Below are 25,991 nucleotides of genomic sequence, written 5' to 3' on the forward strand. Positions count from 1 at the left end.
TACTCTTTCTTGTGTGGAAAGACTATATTAATTAGGGGTGTGCTAATATTAAAATTCTTTAATACAAATCGAGTACAAAATGAGGAAAAAATGCCTTCCAATATCGAAATATCTGATCAGCAAAAGAAAACAACAACGGAAAGTTAAAAAGCAGCAAATACTGTTTGCCTTGTTCGTTTCAAAATTCACATGGTATTTGGAAATAAAATTGAATTAGAATTGCACACAACTGTATACCCTACTGAAAAATCCAGTGTAAATGTTTTACAGGATTCTGCATACCTATTTTTTGTAAAAGAAGGACCTGCTCGAAATCAGCTGCAGCTGTCATATTGCTGCTGAATATAATAAGCACTCATTAATTTGGCCTTCAAGAAGCCAGAAAAAATGTCTGAATTAACCAAAAGTGAAATTATCAAATGAACCTAAAGTTATTATCATACAGCTAGTCACTACTAATCAAACTTCAAAATTTTCATAGCGGCCATGTGCTCGCATGTTCAATTTTTCATACATGTTAGGCAGAATGCAGCGTTTGCAAGCAAATTTCCCCGACATCTAAAGATTCAAAACCACTGATACAAGAGTCTGCTTAAGTAGTGATAGTTCTGCCGATAAAGCCAATCCACAGTGGCGTTTTCGTTTTTTTTTTCTTTTCTCGGAACACTCACATAAGCAGACTGGATGGCAAAGAGCAGGCTCGATGCACAGAATTCAATGCTTCAGATGCTACTCTGAATATTTTTTTTGTTTTGTTTTTCAGCACCACAATCACCAATACACTCCCTCTGCTATAGATACTCTTGTATTCAATGACAACGCTACAAAACCCAGCCCAGAGTACAATAGAATCTGTTAGCAAACAAGTGTCCCAAATCATTTAGGAAAAAGACAAGATAAGGCCAAAATAAGTATCTCGGGGCTCTTTGAAAATGAAAAAGGGTAAAAAATTGTATTTTGAGCATCCTACAAAAATACAGACTCCAGCAAGAAGCCCACACTCTAGTGCACTAATATGACAGCACAAGTGGTAGAAACAAACAGGCAGGTTATCAGATGTGCTGTCTTTGCTAAAAACAACTCAGATATGCACCATAGGTCAGACAGTCGTCGGACAGTGTTGTGGCTTGTTTGACAGAGCTTCACGAGTGAACAAACAAGACACAGAAGTAAAAGAAAGCACACAACGATGGCACCCAGAATGATGAAAAAGTGGCCACGAGATATGATTAGAGGCAGCATTCCAAGCCTATGAATGATGGCTTGGTTGGTTCGATTACGAGACTAACTTCCCAAAGCGACTCAGGCTATGAGAGATGCCATAGTGGAGGGCTCCGTATATTTCGACCACCTGAGGTTCCTTAACGTCCACTGACATCGCACAGCACACAGGTTCCTAGCTTTTCGCCTCCATAGAAAAGCAGCCGCCACGGCCGGTATTAGATACTCTGCATCTTGCTGTGATTTTAAGTTTTGTGACTGCTTATGGAACTACTGTTGATAGCTTTCACAACTGTAAATTACCACACACGGTGTGTGCTGCCTCAGCTGTCCAGACTACAGAAGTGACATGTCAACTGGCAAATGAAACGGCAGCAGTTATGATTATTATACCTTTGGGTTCATTCAGCATTCAACAGCCACAAAATAATGTGCATTAATGTTGTAATTAAAGACCTTGCACAGGGTGCTACGCCGTGAACAGTCAAGAGAACGTTCGGCGATCAGTCTTAGAGCTTGAGTCAGCACACGCACGAGAGTCGGAACGAGCTTTGTCGTTGCTGTCTTTCCTGACCGTCAGGCATTGAACAAGTTGTCGTCGTTCTTTTCAGCATCAGGCGCTGAACATATCTTACAATGTTACAGTCAAAACTCAATATAACAAACATGCATATAACGAATTATTGAATATATCGAACTCTTCCGATATATTTTTGTCAAACACATGTATTTTTAACTTCCCATAGCGAACGCGCTTCGGCATAAAATGGATATTACGAACTTCGCGACGCCAAGCACTACCTCACTTTAATAGGCAGGCTTCGTTGCACTACACGTGTTGTGTGGCGCAGCAAACGTTCAGGACTATCTCGCAGGCGCCGACAGCGCCACAGATGCCACGACAGCATTGGGAGTTGACAGCCAAAGAAATCTTTGGCCTCCGAAATTACCCCCGCGCGCCTGTTTGTGCGCGTGGAGGTGATCTCGGAGGCCATAAGAAATCGTTCGCATCTCACAATCGCTGACAGCGCCGCTTCAGCAGCGGTGGCAGCGGCGCGATCGAATGTCGCTTTTTTCCTTTTTGGTTTTTGCTATTCAGTCTTTCGCTTTTTTTGGTTTTAGTGTTAGCAGCGGCGTCACAGCGTGGCCGTTGTAGTCGTCGTAGCGTTCGGCGGAGGCTGCGTCGGTTGTCGTGTCGAGTGTGGTGCGCGGGTGTGCGTAGTGCTGTGATGGCGGTGAACGTGAAAAAAAGAGCAGCACTGACGTGAAAGACCAAGCTCAAGATAAAATTAGGGCCTTCAAGGCAGCTTACAAGAGGAGACTGATTGACACTCTTCTTGTGAAGCTTCTTATGAAGCAGGACTTGAAGATCGATTTGCTGGCATGGGACAGCGTGAAAGGCGAAACGATTGCCAACTGCTTTCGGCCCGCAGGTTTTGTTCCAGCAGAGGCCCGTGCATCAAATGATGATGGGGACAATCCTGACGAAGCAGAAACAGAGCTCAGCGGACATGAGCCTGGAACGATTTTTCGTGTCTTGTTGGTGACATGCCCGCAACAACGCCTTTACAGGACTTTGTAGGCGGCGACAACATCGCGGCGACCACAGCTGTACTGACGGACGCCGAAATCGCTGTGGAAGTTTCGGAACATCCCGCAGACGAACCTCAGGCTGACCCTGCAGACGATGAGAACATTAAGACTTCACAAGAAGCGCTTGCTGCATTGGATATACTGCGCCACCACTGCAGTGCTATTGAGAGCAGTGAATTTGACCTTGTTGAGTGTTTGCAAATTGTGGAACAGGGCGTGATACGGAAAGCGATCAACACAAAAACGTTGGCCGCGATAACGCAGTTTTTTGAGCGTAAGTAAATGGACATGACCCAAGTAGGCACCCTCCGAGCTGCTTTGCCTTCTCTGATTGAATTTTGCTGCTCTTGCATGTATTTTCCACAAAAATTTTATATTACGAATTATGGATAGAGCGAACTATTTTCCAATTTTTAAAATGTTTGTTATAACGAGGTTTCACTGTATTATTATTACCGTATTTACTCGAATCTAGGCCGGTACTTTTTTTTTTTTAATTGGTTACAAAAGTCGGGGGTCGGCTTAGATTCAAGGATGCGGTTTGCCCGCAACCGCTAGACATGTAGCGCCATCTCTCGGCTACTGCTTGAAGCTTGCAGGTTTGCAGGCTCCATTTTGCTTTTGTGAACGTTGCACCAAGGTCTTGTCGTTTCGCGTTTCCTTGTGTGCGTCTCTGGGTGCCCTCGAAAAAGTAGTCGTGTTCGCGGCGCGATGGCTCCCACCAAGCGATGCCATTACACTGTGGCTTTTAAGCGGAAAGTAGTTTTAGAGGCGGAGAAGACGTCAAACCTACAAGCTCAGCACGACTTCGGCGTGGATGAAAAAAATGTGCGCCGATGGTGCAAGCAGCGGAATGAGCTTTTCGACTGCGCTGCAAAGCGAATGGCCTTCACTGGACCCAAGAGCGGGTGACACCACGAGGTGGAGAAGGATGTCGCTGATTTTATCAGGAAGCAAAGGGAAAGTGCAATGCCTGTGACGACGGAGATTATACAGGCGAAGGCGAGGGAGATCGCAAACGTTAGAGGCGTTGGACGGACCCAATTTAAGACCAGCAGGGGCTGGGTCACTCGCTTCATGAAGCGTTTCGGGTTCAGCTTGCGACGGAGGACTTCTGTGTGCCAAAACCTACCCCCTGACTTTGAGGAGAAGCTGGTCGCATTCCAGCGCTTTGTTATCAAGAAGCGGTTGGAGGAGGACTACAGACTGGGCCAAATCGGTAACGCCGACCAGACCCCAGTCTGTTTTGACATGCCTGTAGCGTTCACAGTGAATGAAAAGGGCGCAAAACAGGTAAAAGTCAGAACTGCTGGGTACGAGAAGCAATGTTTTACCGTGATGTTATGTTGCATGGCCGATGGGCGAAAACTGCCGCCCTACATCATATTTAAAGGGAAGACGCTTCCAGCTGGAGAAGTTTTCCCTAAAAACGTCTTTGTGCGCGTCCATGAGAATGGATGGATGAGTGGTGCCCTTGTCGAAGACTGGGTGAAGACCGTTTGGCAACGCCGTCCCGGGGCCCTGTTGTTCAAGAAGTCGCTCCTAGTTCTCGACTCCTACCGCGGCCACTTGACAGATGCCGTAAAGTCCGTGCTTTCGGATGGCGGTACGGACATTGCGATAATCCCCGGAGGTATGACGAGCCAGCTACAGTTGAATCCCGCCACAACGAATACCGCCACAACGAAATTTCCGCGACAACGAATAATTTTTTATTCCCCGCGAGTATCCTATAAGAATTAATGGCCTAAATTTCTCTGCACAACGAACCATTTTTGCAGAGCGTTTCCGCTTCAACGAAATTTTCGCGTTCAAAATCGAAACCGAAACTAGTTTTATTGGCGAGAAGTCCAAGTCAAATCCAAAGCCACATTAAGCATGAAATCACGTGATTGCAGTTCCGCCATTTTGGCTTTGTGTCGTGGTCGCGTTGTTCACTCGCTGCCTTTCTCTTCGACAACGACGAGTTTTCATCCGCAGGACACGATGGCAACGCAAGTGAAAAAACGCAAAACTCTTTCCCTTGAGCAAAAAGCTCAAATAATCGCCCAAGCAGAAAGCGGAAGGAAGAAAGCGGCAATTGCTGAAGACTTCGGAATTCCTGCAAGTTCGCTGTCAACGATTCTAGGCAATAAGGACAGCGTGAGAATGGCACTTGCTTCAGGCACATCCTCGAAGCACAAAAAGGTGACGCGGCCCCTCCATGAAGAGTTGGACAAAGCAGTGCATGCGTGGTTTGTGGAAGCACGAGCCAGCAACGTCCCCCTGTCCGGAAGCATCGTCCAGCAGAAAGCCTTGAACTATGCATGCCTACTTGGCATTGATGATTTTAAAGCCAGCATTGGCTGGCTAAACCGTTTCAAGGCCCGCCATAACATCGTTGGAAAAGTGTTGTGCGGCGAGTCAATGTCAGCAGACGTGGACGGAGCAGCTGCTTGGAAGGCGAGTAACATGGCCGGAATTTTAAGCAACTTCGCGCCTGCAGACATTTACAACGCCGACGAGACCGGGCTATTCTACGAGATGTTGCCGGCTAGGACACTCGACTTCAAGGGGCAGCGCTGTCACGGCGGCAAACACAGCAAAAAACGCATCACAGTGCTGCTTTGCACAAACATGGATGGCTCGGACAAGCGTCCGCCGTTAGTCATAGGCAAAAGTGCCAAGCCGTGCTGTTTTAAGGGAACTCGTAGCCTACCTGTGCAGTACAAGGCGAACAACAAGTCATGGATGACCCGCGCTATTTTCACCGAGTGGATGATGGCATTCGACCGCGACATGAAGCGGCAGGGCCGTAAAGTTTGCTTGCTTTTGGACAATTGTTCAGCGCATCACTCCGACGAAGTCAAGCTCACTAACACGGAGCTGAGGTTTTTCCCTCCCAATTGCACGTCTGTCTTACAGCCTCTCGATCAGGGCGTGATTCTTAGCCTGAAGCGCGCTTACCGCGGGAGGTTAATTCAGCGGCTGCTTTTTAACACTGAAACCGGCCGAGACACGAAGGTGGACTTGTACGTGGCACTGCAGATTATGTCTGCTGCCTGGAGCACACTGGGGCGCTCAGTAATTGTGAACTGTTTCAGGCACGCCGGATTTGCCGAAGGTCGACCCGTACACTCTGCTGGCCTAACACCAGGCGTTACAGACGACGGCGAAGAGGCGTCACCGGCTCCGGGGATCGCGGCCGCCTGGAAAACGCTGGGAGAAATAGGAACCGTGACGCCTAATCTCGAGCTCGACGAATACATCGGCGCTGACGCTTGTGTTGTTGTTCACGAAGATGTGAGTGATGAGCAGATCATAAAAGCTGCCCGGAATGATAAGGACTCTTCCGATGAAGAAGACGACGACGTACAGGAAGCGCCGGCTGCGGCAACCGCTGTACAGGTGATGGACGCTTTTGATGTCATCAGGAATTTCGTTGCTGTCCGAGACGACGATGTTGCAATGGGTTTGCTGACCGAGTGCGAAAATCGCGTGACGGCGTTGCTCGCCGTGAAGCGTAAGCAAACCAAGCTTACAGATTTTTGGCATTAAACGCCTTTGCTGCTGCTTGGGCAATTCTTTCTGCGTTTCACGTCAAATTTTTGCGATAACGAAGTTCCGCGAGAACAAATTTTTTTTCGTGCACCGTGAATTTCGTTATAGCGGGATTCAACTGTATAGCCGCTCGACGTAGCCATCAACAAGCCATTTAAGGATAGGCTGCGGAAGCACTACAACGACTGGCTGACAATGCAAGATCACCAGCTCACACCGACCGGGCGCATCAAGCATGCTTCTCTTAGCCAAGTGGTGAACTGGGTCGCCGCGGCGTGGGAGGAGATTCCGGCCGAACTGATTGTGCGGGCTTTCTGAAAGTGCAGTATTTCCAACGCGCTGGACGGAAGCGAAGACAGTGCGCTGTGGGAGGAAACCAGCGACAAAGAGGGCAGCGACGGCGACGAAGACAGCGAGTGAGCATTGGACGTGCTACAATGAGCGTCGCAAGCACAATAAAATGCATGTTCTAGTTCCAGTCAATGCCTTTTTTCATTCGGCTTACATTCGAGTAAACTTTTTTTTTTTTTCTGACCGTCTGAATTTAGGGGGCCGGCCTAGAATCGAGGCCGGCCTAGATTCGAGTAAATAAGGTAATGCTGCAAGATTCGTAGGCTAGAGATGTTAAATAGGGAAGGGACTCGCGGACATGGCAACATAAGGTACTATCAAGAAGGAATGTTTTTCTGCGACAGACCTGAATGTTCACGGGTTGGCGATAGAGATTACTGCTTAGCAATAAAATATTATTTCAATAAAGGCCTGGTGTTAGTTGAAAGTTAAGCCTGCCATGCATTACAAAGACTGCTGAATTAAAGAATTGTGGGCACTACTGAGAAATGCTTCCCGTTTCCAAACAAGCAGAGGACACAGTCCACTGCTCACAATCTACACACTAATTATGAGTGAGGGTTACAACCTTCAGTAGTATGGTATGGATCGAGCAATAAATTTGCTTTGAGAATAACATACTAGTGCCACTGTTCTTGGTTTAGTCTTGGCCTCACTGCAATACTAGAAACACAATAGGACTACACGGTGTCAGTGTAAGTTCAAAGATCAAGTACAAAAAACTTTCACCATGTAAAGAGAAGTAATCTGTCCACAGAGAACACTAAAAGCAAGAGATGGCATTCGTAATAAAATTAGTGCGCCAAGGATCACTCGCAATGGTCACCATTTTTCAAGCCAGCATTGAAAATGGGCCCCAGATACCAGGTGCCGAAAATGCCTAAAAAACGATTTGCTCGACCCTATAGTTGTGGCATTTCAGAGGGTCGTCATTTTCCACAGAAAACGCAGGGAATGGGTATGCTGCAAGCTATGCAAATGCCGACTGTAAGAATGCACAGCACAGTGAACAAGCAAAGACCAACTTTTGTTTCAGGGTTTCCGTATTCTTACTTCCGTCCCCGAGGAGAGAGAATACTGCCAGTATTGGCCAAAATCGCAAAAGGCGACAGGTACCTTCAATTTATTTTGATCAAATCAAGGAAGGACTTGAACAAAGCACAAGAGATGTCCATATGCCTCAAAATGTTCGCTGTTTGCCAAACACCAGAAATGCACATAGCCTCAGCATATGAGACCCCTATGTTTTGATACAGCCAAGAAGTTGCACTGCAGATTTTTAAACACATCACTGGGGTAGGACTGCCATGCCATATGATAGAAGCCGGCCTTTCAATCAAAACCACTCACTACCTGTTCATTCCTAAAGGGTCCCGCATGAGAAAGGTTCTGGGTGATCCACAGTTCTGCAATGTCAAGTAATTTGCATAACCGTGCACTACACCAACACATGGATTCATTGTTTGCCAAAAGCGGCATTTTAAATGCTTACAACTACAGTATATCAGTTCTCCAAGAAACCTAGAGCACTGTCATGATTAGTTTTATGACGTTCCCTACAAAATTAGGATTCGTTTTAGGAAAAGTAAAACTCTGTTTCAGTTGACTTTTAAAGAACCCAGGGTGGTGGAAAGGCCTCTAGTATGGCCTCTTTCACTTAAAAAGCGATTCTGGTATCCATCGAGAGAACTGCTGCCTCTCCTCATGACTGATTACAGTGGAGCATTGCAAAAAGATGGAACCAAGAAATATCACCTTTTTTATAACTTGCAGGGAAAGGAGAAAAGACAAACGAACTGCAGATGACAGCCTTGGAGTCTACAAGGAAAACTGTGCATGACATACATACCATATTTACTCGCCTAATGCTCGCACCCCCAACATTCGCATCAAAAACTGGAATTTTTTTTTTGCTCGCATAATCATCGCAGCACCAATATTACCACCATGAGAGTCGTCTGCTAGTTGTAACAAGCAGCATCTTTGGAGCGCTACTGAACCTAGTTGGCCTCGTTATGTGCACGCGCTACCAGGCAGCGATGGCGTGCTAGGGTAGATCATCATCATCATTATAGTTGTCCTTTTTTTTTTTTAACCTCCATGATGCTAGTGGTCGGCGCCATTTTGCGAGGTGTCTCCATGTCTCGTTGTCATTGTTCCTTCGTTCCGCCCGTGTTACTTGCTTTGTTCCACCATCTACCGTGTTCTTGGTGCTGCACTGTGATGGTACGATACAGAGGTTATACAGCTGCTTTTAAGCTGAAAGCTTTCAAGTATGCGTTGCAGCATAGTAACCGTGCTGCCAGCAGGCACTTCAGCGTCGAGTTATGCATAGTATGCTACTGGTGACTGCGATTGCTCTGTCGATACGGACTCGGGTCAAGTTTCTGATCAAGAGTAGAACTGCATGGTCTGCCGTGAGCATTATACCATGAATCGCGGGGAGTGATCATGAGGCTGTGTGCGGCAAATAAAGTGCTTTAGCAATTTGCGCTTTTGGCGACCCTTTAAGTTCTGCTTGAAAGTAATGTTTTGGTTATATTTACAATCGCTGGCCTAAGAATCCCGATTCACGCCTATTTAAATTTGCTTTTAGCGCTCCGAAGCATTTGCTTGAAAATTTTCCCCGCATAATTATCGCATCCACCAACTTAGCATCAATTTTCTGTGAAAAAAAATGCGAGCATTATGCGAGTAAATACGGTAGTTCTGCAAATGCAAAATCTGCCCAGGACAGTTTCCGTACTGTGCCTACGGTCGTTTGCATCTGTGTTGTGGCACAGATGGAACTGCACAGAAAAGGAGCAATGGAATTCGCGCCACCCGTAAGCAAACGTGACGCACGGCAACCAGCAAACCCAGTGGCGGTCTTGCACCAGTAGGTTTAGATTTGGCCCTGCTTCGGCCAGTGTACTGTGGCTGTGCTGCACATGTTTACGTAGGCTACCAAAATGCCACCGTGAGGTAAAATGTTACAGCAAGGTGACATACACTGCCACCACTTCAATGTAAAAGTTGAGCCTGTGCTGCAAGCATTTGATTAAGAGAGCTAGACTAGGAACTGCCTCAGAAAAATGTAGCATCTTCCAAGAACATTTAGGTTTAGGCCGATTTATCATGTATAATGTCCCAAAGTGACTCAGTCTATGAGGGCTCGAGGTAATTTAAATGAAAACCTCGGCCTCTTTAGTGCGTGCTCAAATCACACAACACAAGGGTTCTTTCAGTTTCTCCTCCATCAAAGTGTGGCCGCCGTGGCTGGGATCAAAGACGTAACACTGCAGTTATACAGTATTACCGCCCCAAAATAAGGCAACAGACGCCAACAAACTTCCCAGATATAAAACAGGGATCAGTTCTAACTTCCAGTCAAATTAACTCACCCCTGCTCACCATGGAACAATGATTAAACTGTACATCTCCCCACAAGCTCAAGTGTGCTTATGCAAATCCAGGTTTCCCTTAAAGAACCAAACAACCAGACCCATGTCAAAGTCTGAAACTGGCCAATGCAGTCATACAAACAACATTCAAGGGCCTTTTGAGACGACGATATCAGTTCGAGCAATGGCAAGACATGCACAGTGCTTCAAAGTCGGCAAGAGCACGTACGGGGAATGATTTGATGCTCCAGACGACCGCATTCTGCTCGGGCGCGTACTTGACGTTGCCAACGGTCGTCTTGAACTTGGGCGTGTCAGCGTCGTGGGGCACCGGGATCACTATCTCCACATTGTTCGCTGTCGAACGCCGCTTGAACTGGCTCTTAGCCTGCACAACACACATCAAACCGTGCTATGCTGTTCAAGAGGAAAAAAGCTGCTTGAACGCAACAGAGAAATTGCACAAAAAGAAAAAAAAAAAAAGCTTTACGAACTCTGTACAGTGTTTGGAATGCCTCAAATTCTGCATTTTGCACGTAAGGTGCTCGGGCTGAGGGAACTTGCAAATTCCTATCATCCCGAAATTTGTACTGACCACGTTCATAGCAATTCCTCCACTGTATTATTCTGCCATTACACCTCAGCATAATTGTTCCCCCCAAACTATCTGGCAGGGAACTCAACAGCACTGCATCACCCAAGCCATGAAAGCTGCTCAGTGAAAGCATATTGGTGAAACTGTGACGGCTGCTCAACTCATTGGTTGAATGGTTTACAGAGACTGCCTGAAAGCAGAGACTCGCTGTTGCTTCTTGGGGGCAGCGTACAGCATGTGGAAGCTTCTGGAGGTTGATCAAACAACATTTGATGCAAAGCAGAGAGACATGACACACTCATCAAAGCTGCCACGTGTGTACTGCTATACACTACAAAATAAGATTTGCAAAGGCCATCAGGGGAGGAGGAGGTACATTACACTACTAAGACCATCTTCTCACAGCTTTTTAAGGGGCAGACCAGTGACTTGATCGATTCCAGTGACTTGATCAACTGAATGATTTTAATTTTCATAGCAATGGAAATTTCCTTGCCAGACAACAAACAACCAGCAGTGGCAATGAGAAGTCCAGCATAACAATTTAAAACCGAATTTCCACATAATATTATAATGGGGCGGCAAGCCGATGAACACAAAGAACAGAGATGATGTTCGATGATGGCGAGATGATTTTGAATGAATCCCAGCGGGCTTAGAACGAGCACTCTTACCCGTGCCACTGCCCGCTTCTTCCTTGACCGTAACATTACCCGGGGCCACTGAGCGATTGTGAAGGAGAAAGTTTGTCGATGTGGATGAGATCTATGGCATGATGATGGGCATGACTGGAAGCTTGCTGCTCCGTAACATCTGGTTGGAGGTACTGGGTATGTTCCCCATCACCTTTCATCCTGGCTCGGAGCGTCGACGCCCCAAGTCCTCTTGCGCCGTCGGCAGAAGGTGTAGGAGGATTGCAAGTCTGGTCCCCAGCCTGCCAGACCCGACGCGATCTCTCCATTCTTCCGTCCCGTCCCTTGCCCCGACTACAAGACACGATGGAGAGACTGACCCGAGACGCCACCTTCACGACCACAAGACACGAGAGAAGCAAACGACCATTTGATCCTACTGACCCCACGAGCAGACCAAAGATCCCAATGACCCAAGACGCCGTCACACATGAGCACATGACCCCTGGCCATGCCATGCGGTCATGCCTGGGCCTCGGCCATCAGATCTTGGTGACCTGTGGCCTGAAAGCATCTTGGACCAGGCTTCATCCAGGAATCATTGCAGCGACAAGCAGTTGTCTTCTTCCTTCTTCCTCTTCTTCAGCCATCCAGTCACGCCCATCGTCATGCCACGGATCTCATCCACATCTACGAACATCCATGATCGGGACGATCGCTTGGTGGCCCCGGGTAGCGTTGTAGACGAGGAAGAAGCCCGCATTGGAGCGGGCAGGAGAGCTCGCACCAGGCCTGCTGGGATTCATTAAAAATAATCTCGCCGTCATCAAACATCATCTCTCTGTTCTCTGTTCTCTATGTTCATTGCCTTGCTGCTCGAACAATATGGTAGCCTCGGTAACTTGTTGCGGTTGGCATGATTACCGCATCATCAAGGCGATGTGCAGTGAATATACGTAGTGACTGCGACATTACAAGAGATGCATAGGCATTACTAAAGCTGCGGCTGAGACCACTGAGGTGGATTTTAAGACGATAGCCTTTAATGGCTTTTGCATGCCATGTACAGAAAGTGTGACCAGAAAACATCCATAGCACTGCTACTTAAAGGTAAAAAAAATCTGTCGACTCCACTAGGAAAACCACTAATCCTCCGATTGCCAGCGGAGCGTGAAAACCATTCCTCCAGACTGGACTTCTGAGAAACAGATAAGTCTCCTCGTCTAATCTAAGGATGATAGCAGCGATGACAATTACACCACAGTTATTGATAATGATAGTAGCAATGACAATGGTGGTGCATTTAGTTGTTGATAATGATGATGATGATGCCAGTAGGAATGGCAATGAAGATGTAGGTAATGAGAGCAGTCCTGTACAGTCGCTTTTGCCATTACCACTCTTAAGCAGACAAGTGCAATACTATAATTTGTTTTTTTCAAAAATGCCATCACTAAAACAAGACTGGTGGCATCAATGACAAATACCAGCGGCTGCGTTTCCTTGCAGCCCCACTGGCAGCATACAGGCAACCTGCCTTTGTGAAAATGGAAGAAATCATGGAAAAGCAAGCTTTCACCATGAAAGGAGCAGTGACTAGTTACAGGAATAAAAGAGACTGCACTCCAGCACCCATTTCATGTTGCTTGACCACTCTCTAGAACAGCTACATCTGCTGGGTCGTTCTTTTTCCCCAGACAGTTATAGACTGGAACAGCCTTCCTCCTGTCACTGCTGCCATCATCTGCCCATCGACGTTCGCGGCAACTGTTCTGTCTCGCGTTCAAATATTCTAACCTTTCCGTATGATACGCAGTAGTATTTAATATGTAACCCCTTATGTAATATTTATTTCACTTTTTTGCTCTGTCATATTCATAAAGAGCAGCATATTTGTTTATTAATAATACCATACTTTGCCCAGAAGGGCATTGAGCAAGGGTGACACTGACAGACTATTGGGGAGTCAATGTTGTAACACTGCATGGTGCAACCCCTGGAACTTGCCCAAGTTTGATTTGCCCATTTAGAAAAAAACTACTGCCCGAATCCTGAGTTCCATCTTGCTATTACAACAGCAGGATAAGAGCCACACGAATCCACCAATATTTTTATCCTCGTCTCAAGCTGTCCCCCTAGGAGGACTGATCTCTTGCACAAGAGAGCTTAAGACACACAGAAACTTGGGCTTTATTTCCTGCCCCAAACTGCAAACCACCATCAATATCAAACGTACACATGCCTGAATCTGAAATAAAGGCGTGCATGTTCATTACCATTACATTGCAATATCAGTGGCGCCTTTGGCAGCAATCCCTAAGGGTACTGTCACACTTTTCTTTCACATGAAGTGCGTACAGTGACTTTCTTTTATGCCAAGCACTGTGGGGGCGAAGCTAACACAATTAACACGTGCAGTGCCAAAAGAGCCTATAGCTGCCCAAGTTTAGGAGAAATTCTTTATAGCACAAAAGTATTACTTGGCAGGGTAAATTGGAAAACCAGGAGGCCTGTGGGAAGCCACAATGTTAGGTGTCTGACCTTGAAATTATTTGCCCTCGTGAAAGATAACCAAGATAAGCTACTCCAAACTAAGGCTTTCGCATGCTATACTAGGTTTTGCCACATTAAGCCTTAGCAATTTTTTTGACCCTGTATGTGAGGTCAATACAGTAGAACCTCCATTACATAACTTAGAGGGGATCAAGCAAAACCTTCATACAATCCGGGTGACCTACAACTGGAAATCTCGGATGCAATCATAAAATAAATGCACAACTGTCAGAGTGAAGAGCATACAGTCGACGACCGATTTTTCGGACACCCAATTTTTCGGACTTTTTCCCGGTACCAGGACATACCTTATAAAGCCAATGTATTATGCTGCTCAAAATTTCGGACACTCTAAGGAGGGCTATTCGATTTTTTGGACATTCCAAGCGTCAGTCGGGCCAACTGCCACACATTTTGAGCGGTATCGCCGCCATCTTGTTTGTTTACTTTTTCCTTCGATAGCCTCAAAACCGGTGCCGGCCTTGCGTGTCGCTCCTTAGCTAAACATGCTGGATCGAGGCTATAATATTTGCCTAGCAGCTTCCGTTTCCGGGACAACGTCACTGCCGGAGTGCTTTTTTTTTTTTTCTTTTAGCGTGATCGCCTCTACTGCCTGTTCCTCTGTGTGTTTGCCGTGTAGGCCTAGCCTTGGTCATGCTGATGCGAGAACTACGTTCTGTCGCTACTTTGGCTCGCATTTTATTGAATCGACTTCAGTTCTGTTTCCGAATTTTATCAGATTTTTTTTTTTTTTTGTGCAACGCGACAGCGAGAACATACTCAACGGAGTCGGTGTTGTGATTCAGTGTTTGGTGGTTGTGGTGTGCCTCGACAGTGGGAAAACCTACTCTGTCGATTTGCTTGGAGCACTTAGTACCCTCGCCGATGCGTGGAAGTCTGTAGCACCCACAACGCTGCGCAATTGCTTCCGCGACGCGGAATTTGTGCTGAATGACGAGTCGGCTGCCTTGGACGAGGAGAGCGTCGTCGAGCAGTTGTCAGGCAGTGAGCAGTTCATTCACGACTTTCGCACTGCTGGTGTCGAAATTCCATCGGCCGTCTCGTTTTCAAAGTTCACAGACGTGAACCACCAGCTGGAACTGTGCTCTGGGCTCATAGATACAGGAATTATTCGCCAAGTACTTGTGGAGTCTGAGAGCGAGGACGATGATGACTCACCTGCAGCAGCGCAGCCGACGCAAGCTGAGCTGATGCAAGCGAAATTCAGGTGGACCTGTTAGCACGGAAGCGGAGCATGGTGCAGAAAAGCATTCATGACCTTTTCCGGCCTCAAAGTGAATAATAGGCAATAAATTGAGCTTTTCTGGTGCACATTTGTTTTTTCGAACTGCCCAATTTTTCGGACATTTTCGTGGTCCGTTGAGAGTCCGAAAAATCGGTCGTCGAATTTCTTCTCATCATGTGTTAATAAAAGTGTCTGTATACTAAGAGTTGGACGCAGAAATACTACAGGACATCCATGGCAATGATGCCACTATGTGTGGCCAGCTAGGCGACAAAGTGCCACTCTTGTGGTGTTGACAGGCTTAGAGTGCTCCACACTGAAGCGGCAATGGGAAGCACTTCTAAACCAATTACTACTGATTAAAGAAAGAGTCAGCCTTGTTACTGGTTGCCACAAGCACAACAGCTTCATGCTGGTTATAACAGTTCTCCGAATAAGAGACTGGAAGTGTTCACCCACCTTGACCATGTACTCTACTCGGCTGTGGGCGTGGCGTTCGATCACAGACTCAATCCAGATAAGGGGCTTCACCTGCACACACGCACATACAGATGTCCGGTACCCCAGGCCAAGGTGACAACCACCTGAGGTAACACAACAGCTACTGTCCGCAATCTGCCCTTGCATTACACAACCACCCAGAAATTGAAGAACAATTTTCTGCCCCGTTTCAGCATTCCCAGTTATAGATCCAGTTCAGCTAGTTATCTAGTACAGATGTTAGCTTACTTTAAACGAAGAGTTAAACTTGGTTCTGGGTGCTGCTTTAGTTATGGCGATTTCCACTGGTCGAACGGAGCTGGGTGCACGAACCGACCTAAAGCACTACAGAGCGAATCAGCCTTGGTCGGCCAGCGGAATGTGTACAGCGCGCGGCAGAAATATTGCTGAGTCGGTTCTGAAAGTTGAAGTCGCATCCCAGCACCAAAAGTTTTGCGGTTGATAAATAAGCGGAAGTGCGGCCCTCTGCAGCTTGCTTTTAGCACTATTTTAACGCTGTAGACGTTTTTCGATAGACGCACTTCGACATATTCGTTCCTCTGCCGATATGACTGAGACAGCTAAAAAGGGCCAAAAGAATCCAGCAGCCTCTGGAAGTGACCACATCAACCACTAGAACTTCTTGCGAAATCAGACTCTGGTCGGCAGATCAAGATAGAGTGCCCCGAGTTGCTCCAAACGACCAGTGGAATATGCGCAGCCTATCTTGGTCAACCAGTGCAATTCAAAATCGTCATCCCAAAGCAAAAAAGTGTGGTCCAAAGAGATCAGTGGAAATCGCCATTAGTTTTGCGAGCTCCACACAGGGCATCCCCCCCCCCCCCCCCCCCTTCCCTTACTTGTTTCCTCCCTTTCCAATGTGACATGTGCAGACCACACCGAGTATGTGGTTCGGCTAAGCCTATTTTAGAGCACCAGCTGCGTTCCACAAGTTTTGGGCCATCAGCGTCGGGCGCTGCCCACACCAGATACCGTGGCATCATATCAAGACGCCGCGCACCACCTGTATGTTGTGACGGGAGTGCTGGGGTCAATGGCATTCCCGGCGGAGTTGGCAGTGTGCCAAGTTGCTCCATTATTTTACATACTCCCAGAATGCCGGCAAAAAGGTGTAAGCGAGGCATTGCACACAAGGGCGTAGTGACACTTGTGGTGCGTGCACCTGGCAAGTGATGTTATGGGCTGCACCGCCGATTTAGCCAGGCTAAGCTGAGACAGAAAAGTGTATCTCGTTGCGCATAAACTCTTATAAGAGAAAGGCCTCTTGCATAGACCTGCACCTCTTGCCTTTGCCTGCTAGTCATGGCCGCCCTATCCTCGCAAAACTATGCGTACTCTACTGTCAGGTCTACGCTTCCCTGGCACCAACCGTATTTACTTGCATAATGCTCGCACTCACGTAATGCTCGAACCCCGAACATTGGCTGACAAAAACTGGAATTTCTTTCTCCTCGCATAATCATCGCACCCCTAAAATTACCACCGCGAGAGTCATCTGCTAGTAATAGCAAGCATCATCTTTAGAGCGCTACTGAAACTAGGTGGCCTAGTTGTGTGCACGCGCTACCGGGAGGCGATAGCGTGCTCTAGTATATCATCATCATAGGTTATGCTCGTTAAATCGTTTACATTCCACTTCCGCCATTTTGAGAAGTGTTGTCTTGTTGCTGCTCCTTCGTTCTTTGTTTTGTTCCAACGTCTATCAAGTTCTTGGTGCCGCATCGCGATGAGTCAATACGCAAGCTATACAGCTGTTTTTAAACTGAAAACTATTGAGTATGCTCTGGAGCATGGCAATCACACTGTTAACAAGCACTTCGGCGTCAAGGAGTTCTGCGTAGTATGCTACTGGAGACAGCGACTGCAGTGTCGAAACGGACTTGGATCAAGGTAGAATTGTATGGTCTGCTTTGAGCATTATACCATGAAAAACGGAGTGATGAGCTGCGTGCGGTGAATAAAGTGCTTTAGCAATTCATGCTTTTGGCAACCCTGTACTTTTATAACGAAGGTAAGTTCTGCTTGAAAGTAATATTTTGGTTATGAGAATCCCGATTCATACATATTTAAATTTGAGTTTAGTGCTCCAAAACATTTGCTCTAAATTTTTCCTCGCATAATTATCACACCCCCAACTTCACGTCAATTTTACGGCAAAAAACGTGCGAGCATTATGCGAGTAAATACGGTATTCGCATACTCTTAAGAGGTCATCAGAGCATTTTGCGCCCTATGCAAGCGCATAAATCATCCTCACAGATTGATAATGGGCAGTATTTGATGACCTGACATTCCCATGACGTCAAGAAACAAAAGCTATGCCAAGACAAGCTAGCACTAAACCTTTTCCTTTTAGGTGGGACGCCATTCCATTAGTATGAAACACTTGGCCATCCACCGAAATGACCTGTTAGGGGGTTCCATTAGAGGCTTGATGACACAGGATTAAAGATGACCAACCAGCACGCTATTTACAAACACTAACACACTCCCGGCCTCTTTCCCTATCGTCGTCAACTACTCCCACGGTGATGCTGCTTGGTAATTTTTGTGATGACACATTATTATAAATGCAGTTAGCTTGTTTCTTAACCACTGCAACACCCTACAAGTAAATGTCCAGTGCAGTGCGGTGCTAGATGTGCCCAAAAAAGCCTGCTGCTAGCTTGATTTCATTCGCCACCTCGCTCCTTTTTCTATCCTATTCGTATGACGTTGCCCGCTATCCTTATCCCTAAGGTGCGAACGGCATCTGCCCAAGTACAATCCGCAGGAACGGATAGTGATGACGGCAGGGTGGGACTCACGTGTGTGTTGAGCCGGTACGACATGAGTTCAAACTCGCCGTCCGGTGGAATGAACGAGATGGTGCGGTCGTTCTCAAAGCGAGACAGCCGCACACACTGGTGGAACTTGACATCCTCCAGCTCTACCGACTTGCTCTTGCCCCCTGCAACAACAACAACAACCGACGATTAACGACCTCCAACCCAAGTGCTTTTTCTCCTTTCATTTTTAACGCAATAGCGTGCTACGCAGGAAATTCAGTGTCAGCGTTGCGAGTGAAAAATCACAGGCACAGTGTTGGCAGGCGGTAAAGGTGGAAGCTGGCACGACTCAAAACTGATTCTTCAATCGTTTGTGTGACTTAACGAGACCACATGATATCAGAGAGTTGAGAACAGCTGCCAACTTGGGTCACTCACTGAGGTGGGAAGGTGGAATAAGAATCAACCTTCCAGTGCTCATGGATGCCCCTAGGCCACGGAGCAAGAAACCATTTAGGAAGTGAAATTCCTATCAGCGCATCATGCTCCGTGCCGACGGCATGGAGCATGATGCGGTCGTATGCAGTGGCGGCGGCACGCGGCGCATCGTAGAAGCTGCAGTGAAAAAAAAAGAACAAAATGCAGCGCCCGGGCAGGTGGCTCCAGTGGCGCGCTCTCAAAGCAGACGACACAGGTTTTTGCTTCAGCAGGCACGCCGTAACATTGTATTTGTGCGTCCTAAGTCAAACAGCAACCATTCTTGTCGGTGTCTGTTCGAGGGCTGTAATACTAACAGCGCTGCTATGCACAGTGTGGCCTCCTTTCGAATTTTCTAGACTAAGATAGGACGCAGGTGTTTTGTTTGAAATTGCAAAAGCGGTTAGAAGAGTTGCAGAGAAAAGGTGAGCATCTTCAAGGCACCGAATGATCCTGAGCGTCTGCAAGCAAGGGCTGCGGCAATTCCTGGGGGCGGCCGTCAGCTCACATCGAGAGATTACGTCTGCGAGAAGCATTTCACGAGCAACATGATAGGACGTGATAAGTACTACAGTAAGCTTGGAGGCGAAGTAATCTTTGACCACCCGAAGAAACCTGGACTGGTTGCCTTGGCAACCGAAACGGCGGTAATTTCTTTCCAAGCCGCTAGCATGATAGTGGCGCCGCGGGCTTGTGGCCTTTTCTGGTCGCCGCAAAAAGCGGAGTTTCCACTTCTAAAGGTTTCTTGCTCCGTGCCCTAGGCTATGTAGGAACATTCATACGGCTCAGTTAAAGCAGGGCTTTGTATGTCGGGTAGCCATCTACACTATTGCATCATATCCTTAAAGGCGGTGCTCAAGCGTCCCCCATTCAGTCCAGCATAGAGGAAAAGCAACAAGGGAATCGCTTGGGCTAAAAATAGCCCCACACAGCTGCATTTGAGGCAAAACAAAAAAACAGAAAGTAAACTTAACAGTCTGTATCTATTCTGCACCTGTCAAGGGCCAGCCTAGGCGTCACTATATACATACAATAAACCTATCTCTGGCTTTGCGAAAGTCGAACTCGGCCTGTTTCTACCCATCAGGTTCATCACTATCTAAGTAAATCTGCATACTGCTGAGTTAGACGGTCTCAACAAGTTGTCTCAATGTGACTGATCCGCTGAAAGTTGACAAGTTGAACGACTCTATCCAGTGTGTGCAAAGAAAAAAAATTGGCAGTGGCTTAGCTCTGGTTATGCCTGGTAAATTGCATTAGCAATGGCCTCATAGCTACGCTTACGTACTCGCTTCTAGCATAGCTTGTGTGGTTCAATAGTTTGGCTATAGAGTAACACATGACACACAAGGGTTACGACTTCCGGCAATTTTACAACGCGCTGTCTTCGCTTGGTGGCATTGCGGTGTTCCTGCGCTGTCATGTGTTCGTCAGTAGCCGACGAGGTGGAAGCACCGGGAGAGCTAGAACACAGTCGCCGAGCTTCATCTTGCGCACGACGCTTAGCATGACGTTCTTCACGTTCTTCCACTGTCTCTTGTGCACACTGTTGCTTCCTTGCCGCAGCTTGTCGCTGACACCTCTTTTTAGCAGCCTGCATAGCAAAGCAGTCACGGCGAGGCCGAAGCTACGGCGAACCATCTCTTCAGCGCGACGGCGGCGCCGCTGCACCGCGCTAAAGCCCCGCGGCTTTAGCGCGGTGCACCGACAGTGCCCCCATCTGGCGGAGCTCGGCTGAAGTGGTTGCTCGGCTCGGCTGTTCAAAGTCAAGCGTGGCGTCCACCGCGGTACAAGACGGCTCGAAACCTGGCGCAATATTGCTATCACAATAAAAAAAAACTCATGCTGCACTGACCTGTGCCTCAGGACAAATTATCAGGAAACAACAAACACAGTTGGACATATTTATAACAGGCCGGTGCCTGACAGCGATTTTTGTCTCTTACATGACAGATACCTTATAAACGTTCCTTTATATTGTCGCCGTCAAACAGCCAGAGCAGCAAAAGTATGTTCACCCAGAAGGTAGGTTTAACGAGCGAACGTACGTGACCAAAACAGCCGGGAGCGCGAGAGAGGAAGTCAAAGAACGCCGGGGTGACTAGCATGGCTAAGGCCAGCTAAAATGTCTGGTATGGTAATGTAGTCCAGCCGTATGACGGCGCCACAAGATTGATTAGGAATGCGGCAATATTTACTGATCTGTTCTTACTGCGGACTCACTGACTGAAATTTGAAGAGACCTAGGTTTTTTGACACGATGGCGTTCAAGGCCCCGTTCACCAAAACTTCGGCGAAAGCTTTTTGACCAAAAAATCACAAGCATGCCGCTGGTAGGTGGTACCTGGCAGCTGACATGGACACGCACTGTCTGGACATAGGATTGCCCGACGTTTTGCAGGAGCTGCCAACTCAGACCTCTCCTTTTAGGTTGAAGGGGAAAACAGAACTGCTCCAAAATAGTAAGACCTTCCATAGTTGCAATACGGTTGCAGTATAGCCTCCTAGAGCAAGTGATGGCAGACACGTAAGGAAGCTTCGCCCCACAACCAAGTAGCTCATTTTATGTGCACAGAATGATGTGGCCAGCTACCAGATCCCTGACCCTCTAAACTGCGGCGCTTTTCCTTTTTGCGTACCACAACTTTTGCTCTGTTTTGCGCTACCGTACCCTACCTCCCGGGTACTACAATTGCCTCCTTCACAACAGTGAGAGTACATAACCATGTAACCATCTCCTTCACCCACTTCTCACTGTGTGGACATGTATGGCAGTACCAGAAGTTCAATTAGCAGCTAGTGCTGACCGTGGCTTACAGCAGAGATACTCAAACTAGGTTCAGCAGAACCGAGGCGTTCTACAAGCTGCTTTTACGGGTTCTACGAGCTCCCACTAGATTGCCCCCCAAAACTAGTTGAAAGTCTGTTTTAGAGTATTACCTTTCCTCATTCTACCTCGTCCCTCAATTTCGCGTCTTTGAGTAGGCATCATCCACCGGAGCATCTCATGCAAAAGCAACATCTTAAGACCGGGATACATGGAGCATTCTTACAGCGTCAAGCCGACATTTATCCCTCGACAGCACGCAATCGCGCCGCGGCCGATCTGGACTTGCCAGATATTTGATGCGTCGGCGGTGTAGCATCCTCTCGAACTGGAAGCTACTGTGGAAGTGCCAATAGTAGTGCGGAAAGCTGGCGTTTCCTGTTTTAGTGGCTGCTGTCAACATGGCCGCCATGCCCAATGAGGTATGCGGCAATCTGGCCGCAAAAACTTGACTAACGTGAAAATAAACGCACAGAATAATTGCTTGTTAGTGAGTATATGACCTACTCTCGTATCGAAATATCTGTATTTCCTCCCTGAAGCGAAATGTGTCAAAAAGAACCATGCTGCTGATATCTGCAGCCAAGCGGGCATTCCGAGGTATGCGTTTTCGTTCATTCGGGGGTGCCAAATCCTTTTGTGGCTTATGTACGCTTGCTACATAGCAAAGTAGCATCGAAATGAGCCCTTTCGCGATATTAATAGAAGGGACAGTGGCGCTTCTCTCACGTACAGTGCCTCTCTCTGCGGTTATTTCCACTTGCTGGCGCATTTGCTTTCGCATCGAGGGATCCACTGCAGCGCTCCCGCCGCTTTGTTGTTCCATTATCTCACGCTGGGCATAATGTTGGCACGACATGCTTCGACGCACGAAAATCGTGGAAAGAAACGCCGCATGTATTCCCTACTTTACTGCGACGGCGAAAGAAAAAAGGAGGAGGGGGGGGGAAGGGGGTTGTGAAGGGGGTTGTGAAGGGCACTTTCTTGTCTCATACTGATGGCTATTGGGGGTTCCTTGAGGCGAAAAATCTGAACACCCCTCACTTAGAGCAAGACAAGCAGCTCCATAGCAGCAACCACTCTGCACTTACGGCCAGTGCTTTCGAAGAGGACTTTGTCGTTAAGGCCCAGCCGGAGTTCGGGCATGCCAGAGAGGTAGACGCGCATCTTGATGCAGCCCACAATCTCGCTGCGTAGCACGCTGCCCCCCGCATTGGCCAGCAGGTTCACCGACTCGATGACGTCCAGGAAGACCTCGTTCTTGCGGTAGCGGACACCCTCTGAGCGCCATGACACCGCGTTGGTGACGGCCATGGGCAACCGAGGCTGCAGCTCCATCTTGTGGCTCTCCTGGGTGATGAACTCCTGGAGGATCTTGCCATCCGTCGTCTGCGGGTAGCCAAAGTCCATCAACTCATCCAGCAGCTCATATATTATAACAAAGTTGTCGCGGATGCTCTCCTCCTCCAGCTCCTTGAAGTACTCGCTGAACACCTGCACAATGTCAAAGGTTGCATGAAGTCAGCATATAATGCACCACAAAGGCCGGAGGCTGCAGAAGGACAAAAAAATCTTTCAGCAAATGATTTCTGTTGCACCGGCCAAGTAGTTTTTTTTTCCATCAGCGTGCTAACACGGATACAATGTGAGGCAAAATAACAAAAACGCAGTGAGCAACATGCAACATAAACATCCTTCAGTCAATATCACCCCAGTCTTCAGCAGACACAGATGGAAAAAGTATTGCTTGTTCTATCTTGTATAGAAGCCCAAACGTGCGAACACAAGGGCCCAACATGTGTACCCTTGATTAGACAAAGTTTTCAGAAGGAAATGCAGTCCCCTACTCTCTTCCGCAATGCTTTTGCTTTTCCCCTTTAAGGAGACCAAACTACTTTTGTCCAGCTCATGTAACCGTCATCAGCATCATCAGCAGCAGCAGCAGCAGCCTGACTATACCAACTGCAGGGCGAACGCCTCTCCAATTAACCAAGTCCTGTGCTAGCTGCATCCAGCTGACCCCTGCAAACTTCTTAACGTCATCCACCCACCTAACTTTCTGCCGCCCCCTGCTACGCTTTCCTTCCCTTGGAATCCAGTTTGTTACCGTAAGCGACCATCGGTTATACTCTCTTCGCACTACATGTCCTGCCCATGCCCATTTCTTCTTCTTGATTTGCACTAGAATGTCAGTGACTTGTGTTATTTCTCTGACCCACTCTGCATGCTTTCTTATCTCTTAACCGTAGCTTGCCACAAAGCGAAATTTGCCGGTGCGCGAGATCTGACAAAGTGACAATTTACAGTGCCATTTCTGGAATGTGCTCACAATTTCCTAAACCTTCCGCAGTTAACTGAAGCACAACATTACATAACAGAAGCGAAAACAGTTGAGAGTCGCGGTGGCTCGTAAGAGAGTGGTAAGCAGGCAAGCAGACTATTCCTATAGAATTTACAATAGCAGCAATCAAAGCAGTGTTTCACTGTTTCAGAAAAGAAGCAGAGGTTCTATTCATGAACAAGAAACACAGAGGGAAGGTGCAACGAAAGAACCTTCGCAAATGGGCAGGAATCATTCTTTAAGAGTATCACAAAGAAAGCACATTAATTTAATAAAATCAAGCGCACAGTGCAACAAGATAGGGCAACAAAATTTATTAAATCATTTGTGAAAAGAAAAAAATTGAGGTTTACAATCTAAGTTCTACGCTTTCCTAATGCTCCAACACATAGGTGACTTATGGAGGGGGGAGGAAAAGAATACAACTAAGAGATTTTGGTTGGTTTGTGGGGTTTAACATCCAAAAGTGACTCAGGCTATGGAGACGCTGCAGTGCAGGGCTTCAGAAATTTCAACCACCTAGGGTTCTTTAACGTGCACTGACATTGCACAGCATACGGGCGCCTTGCTTTTTGCCTCCATCGAAAAGCTGCCATTGAGGTTGAGATTCGATCCCGCATCCTTAGGAACAGTATTTGAGCGTCGTAACCACTGCGCCATCCTGGCGGGTAACTAGGAGGTCTTCCTTCTTTTTATCCGTCACAGGTGACGCCAGCAATAGCAGGCAACACCAATCACAGGAGTCAAAAAGGAAAGGAGAATGAATGAAACATTATAAAGTATAGGCCCCTTAGTTTAGATGGTGCCAGCATTTCAAGGAGGAGGAGGAGGAGGAGGGGAGGATGGCTGAGAAAAAAAAGGAGGCAGTAATCACCCAGCTGGACTCAGCTGTTGCCAGGGTAACGACAACGATGAAGTCTAGGAGAGGCACAGCAACTGTCAAGCAAATGGAAAGTGTCCAAATCTGTGCACTAAAGCTGCCTTTAGGGGAGGAGAAAGGTGCGAGCAATAACATATCTATCAAACTAATTTCACACGTCAGGAGGTCACAGATGCCATTGTCATCCTCCGCACACTTCATGTGGTTGCACCGAAATTTTTTTTTTCTGTACAGTGCAGTTCCCTTATAGCGATACCAGATGTAAAGATATATCGCTTATAACGATCAAATTCTTCAGATTTATCATTTTTCCCATTAGCCCAATATAAAAATAAACCAGATATAATGATCGAGTATTGGCGGTGCATCGGTTACAACGATAGCTTTATCGCCGCCCAGCAGATGTTTACCACAAAAATTTGTCTGAATGTTTAACAAAAAAATAAACAACTAAGGGGAGACTAACGTGAAAACTCGACAAATGCAGCGAAAACAGACTGTTGTGGTGAAATACGCACTGTCATCGCAGTCGCCGGTCCAGATATAACGATAAGATTTTCCGGTTTTCTCAATATTATTATAAGTAGACTGCACTGTAAAATATTAAGGCATCCCAATGGGTACCTGTTTTTGCTTTGTAAGTTCAGATAAATTCCACTTTGAAAACAAAGTAAAAGCATACGTGATATTATTGAAAGCTGGTTCCTGTTCATGCCTAAATTTTCATGACTGCACGGACAAAATGAGAAGAAAAAAGTAATTAGGCTATCAGTGATCACCTAACCGTGCCACTGCAATGCATGGGATGAGAATCCCTATATAAGCAAGAGGGCTGTGCTCTATATTTTTTGTTCGTGCTTCTGAGGGTGGAAACGGCGCAAAACACAGTGGACATGAAAGACGACGAAACAAGCATAGATGAGGTGATAGTCAACGCTCTAAGTAGTCTTTCTTGGCCGCTGTGTTTCGCAGTTTCCACAAAATGTTATACCAACTATAGCTCAGTTTTCCGTGTTACTACCTGTATATATAGCAATTCTTTTTCCCAAGTCTTGTCTATTTACTCTTTTCGAAAGATGATTC

At 47.0% G+C, this 25,991-nt stretch overlaps 1 protein-coding gene across 1 annotated transcript in view; it reads right to left on the bottom strand.

The window, feature by feature from the left end:
- AP-1mu (adaptor protein complex 1, mu subunit) overlaps positions 1 to 25,991 on the bottom strand; it is a 33,206-nt gene that overhangs the window by 1,900 nt on the left and 5,315 nt on the right. Inside the window, exons 5-8 of the mRNA XM_084576094.1 lie at positions 22,779 to 23,181; positions 18,423 to 18,565; positions 15,574 to 15,645; positions 10,318 to 10,476 (exon numbers count right to left, since the gene is read on the bottom strand). Coding sequence (XP_084432220.1) covers positions 10,318 to 10,476; positions 15,574 to 15,645; positions 18,423 to 18,565; positions 22,779 to 23,181 — 777 coding nt within the window. The remainder of the gene's footprint in view (positions 1 to 10,317; positions 10,477 to 15,573; positions 15,646 to 18,422; positions 18,566 to 22,778; positions 23,182 to 25,991) is intronic.

This window comes from Amblyomma maculatum, chromosome 8 (assembly GCF_055883805.1).
Source record: "Amblyomma maculatum isolate TAMU_Amacu chromosome 8, ASM5588380v1, whole genome shotgun sequence".
Classification (NCBI taxonomy): domain Eukaryota; kingdom Metazoa; phylum Arthropoda; class Arachnida; order Ixodida; family Ixodidae; genus Amblyomma; species Amblyomma maculatum.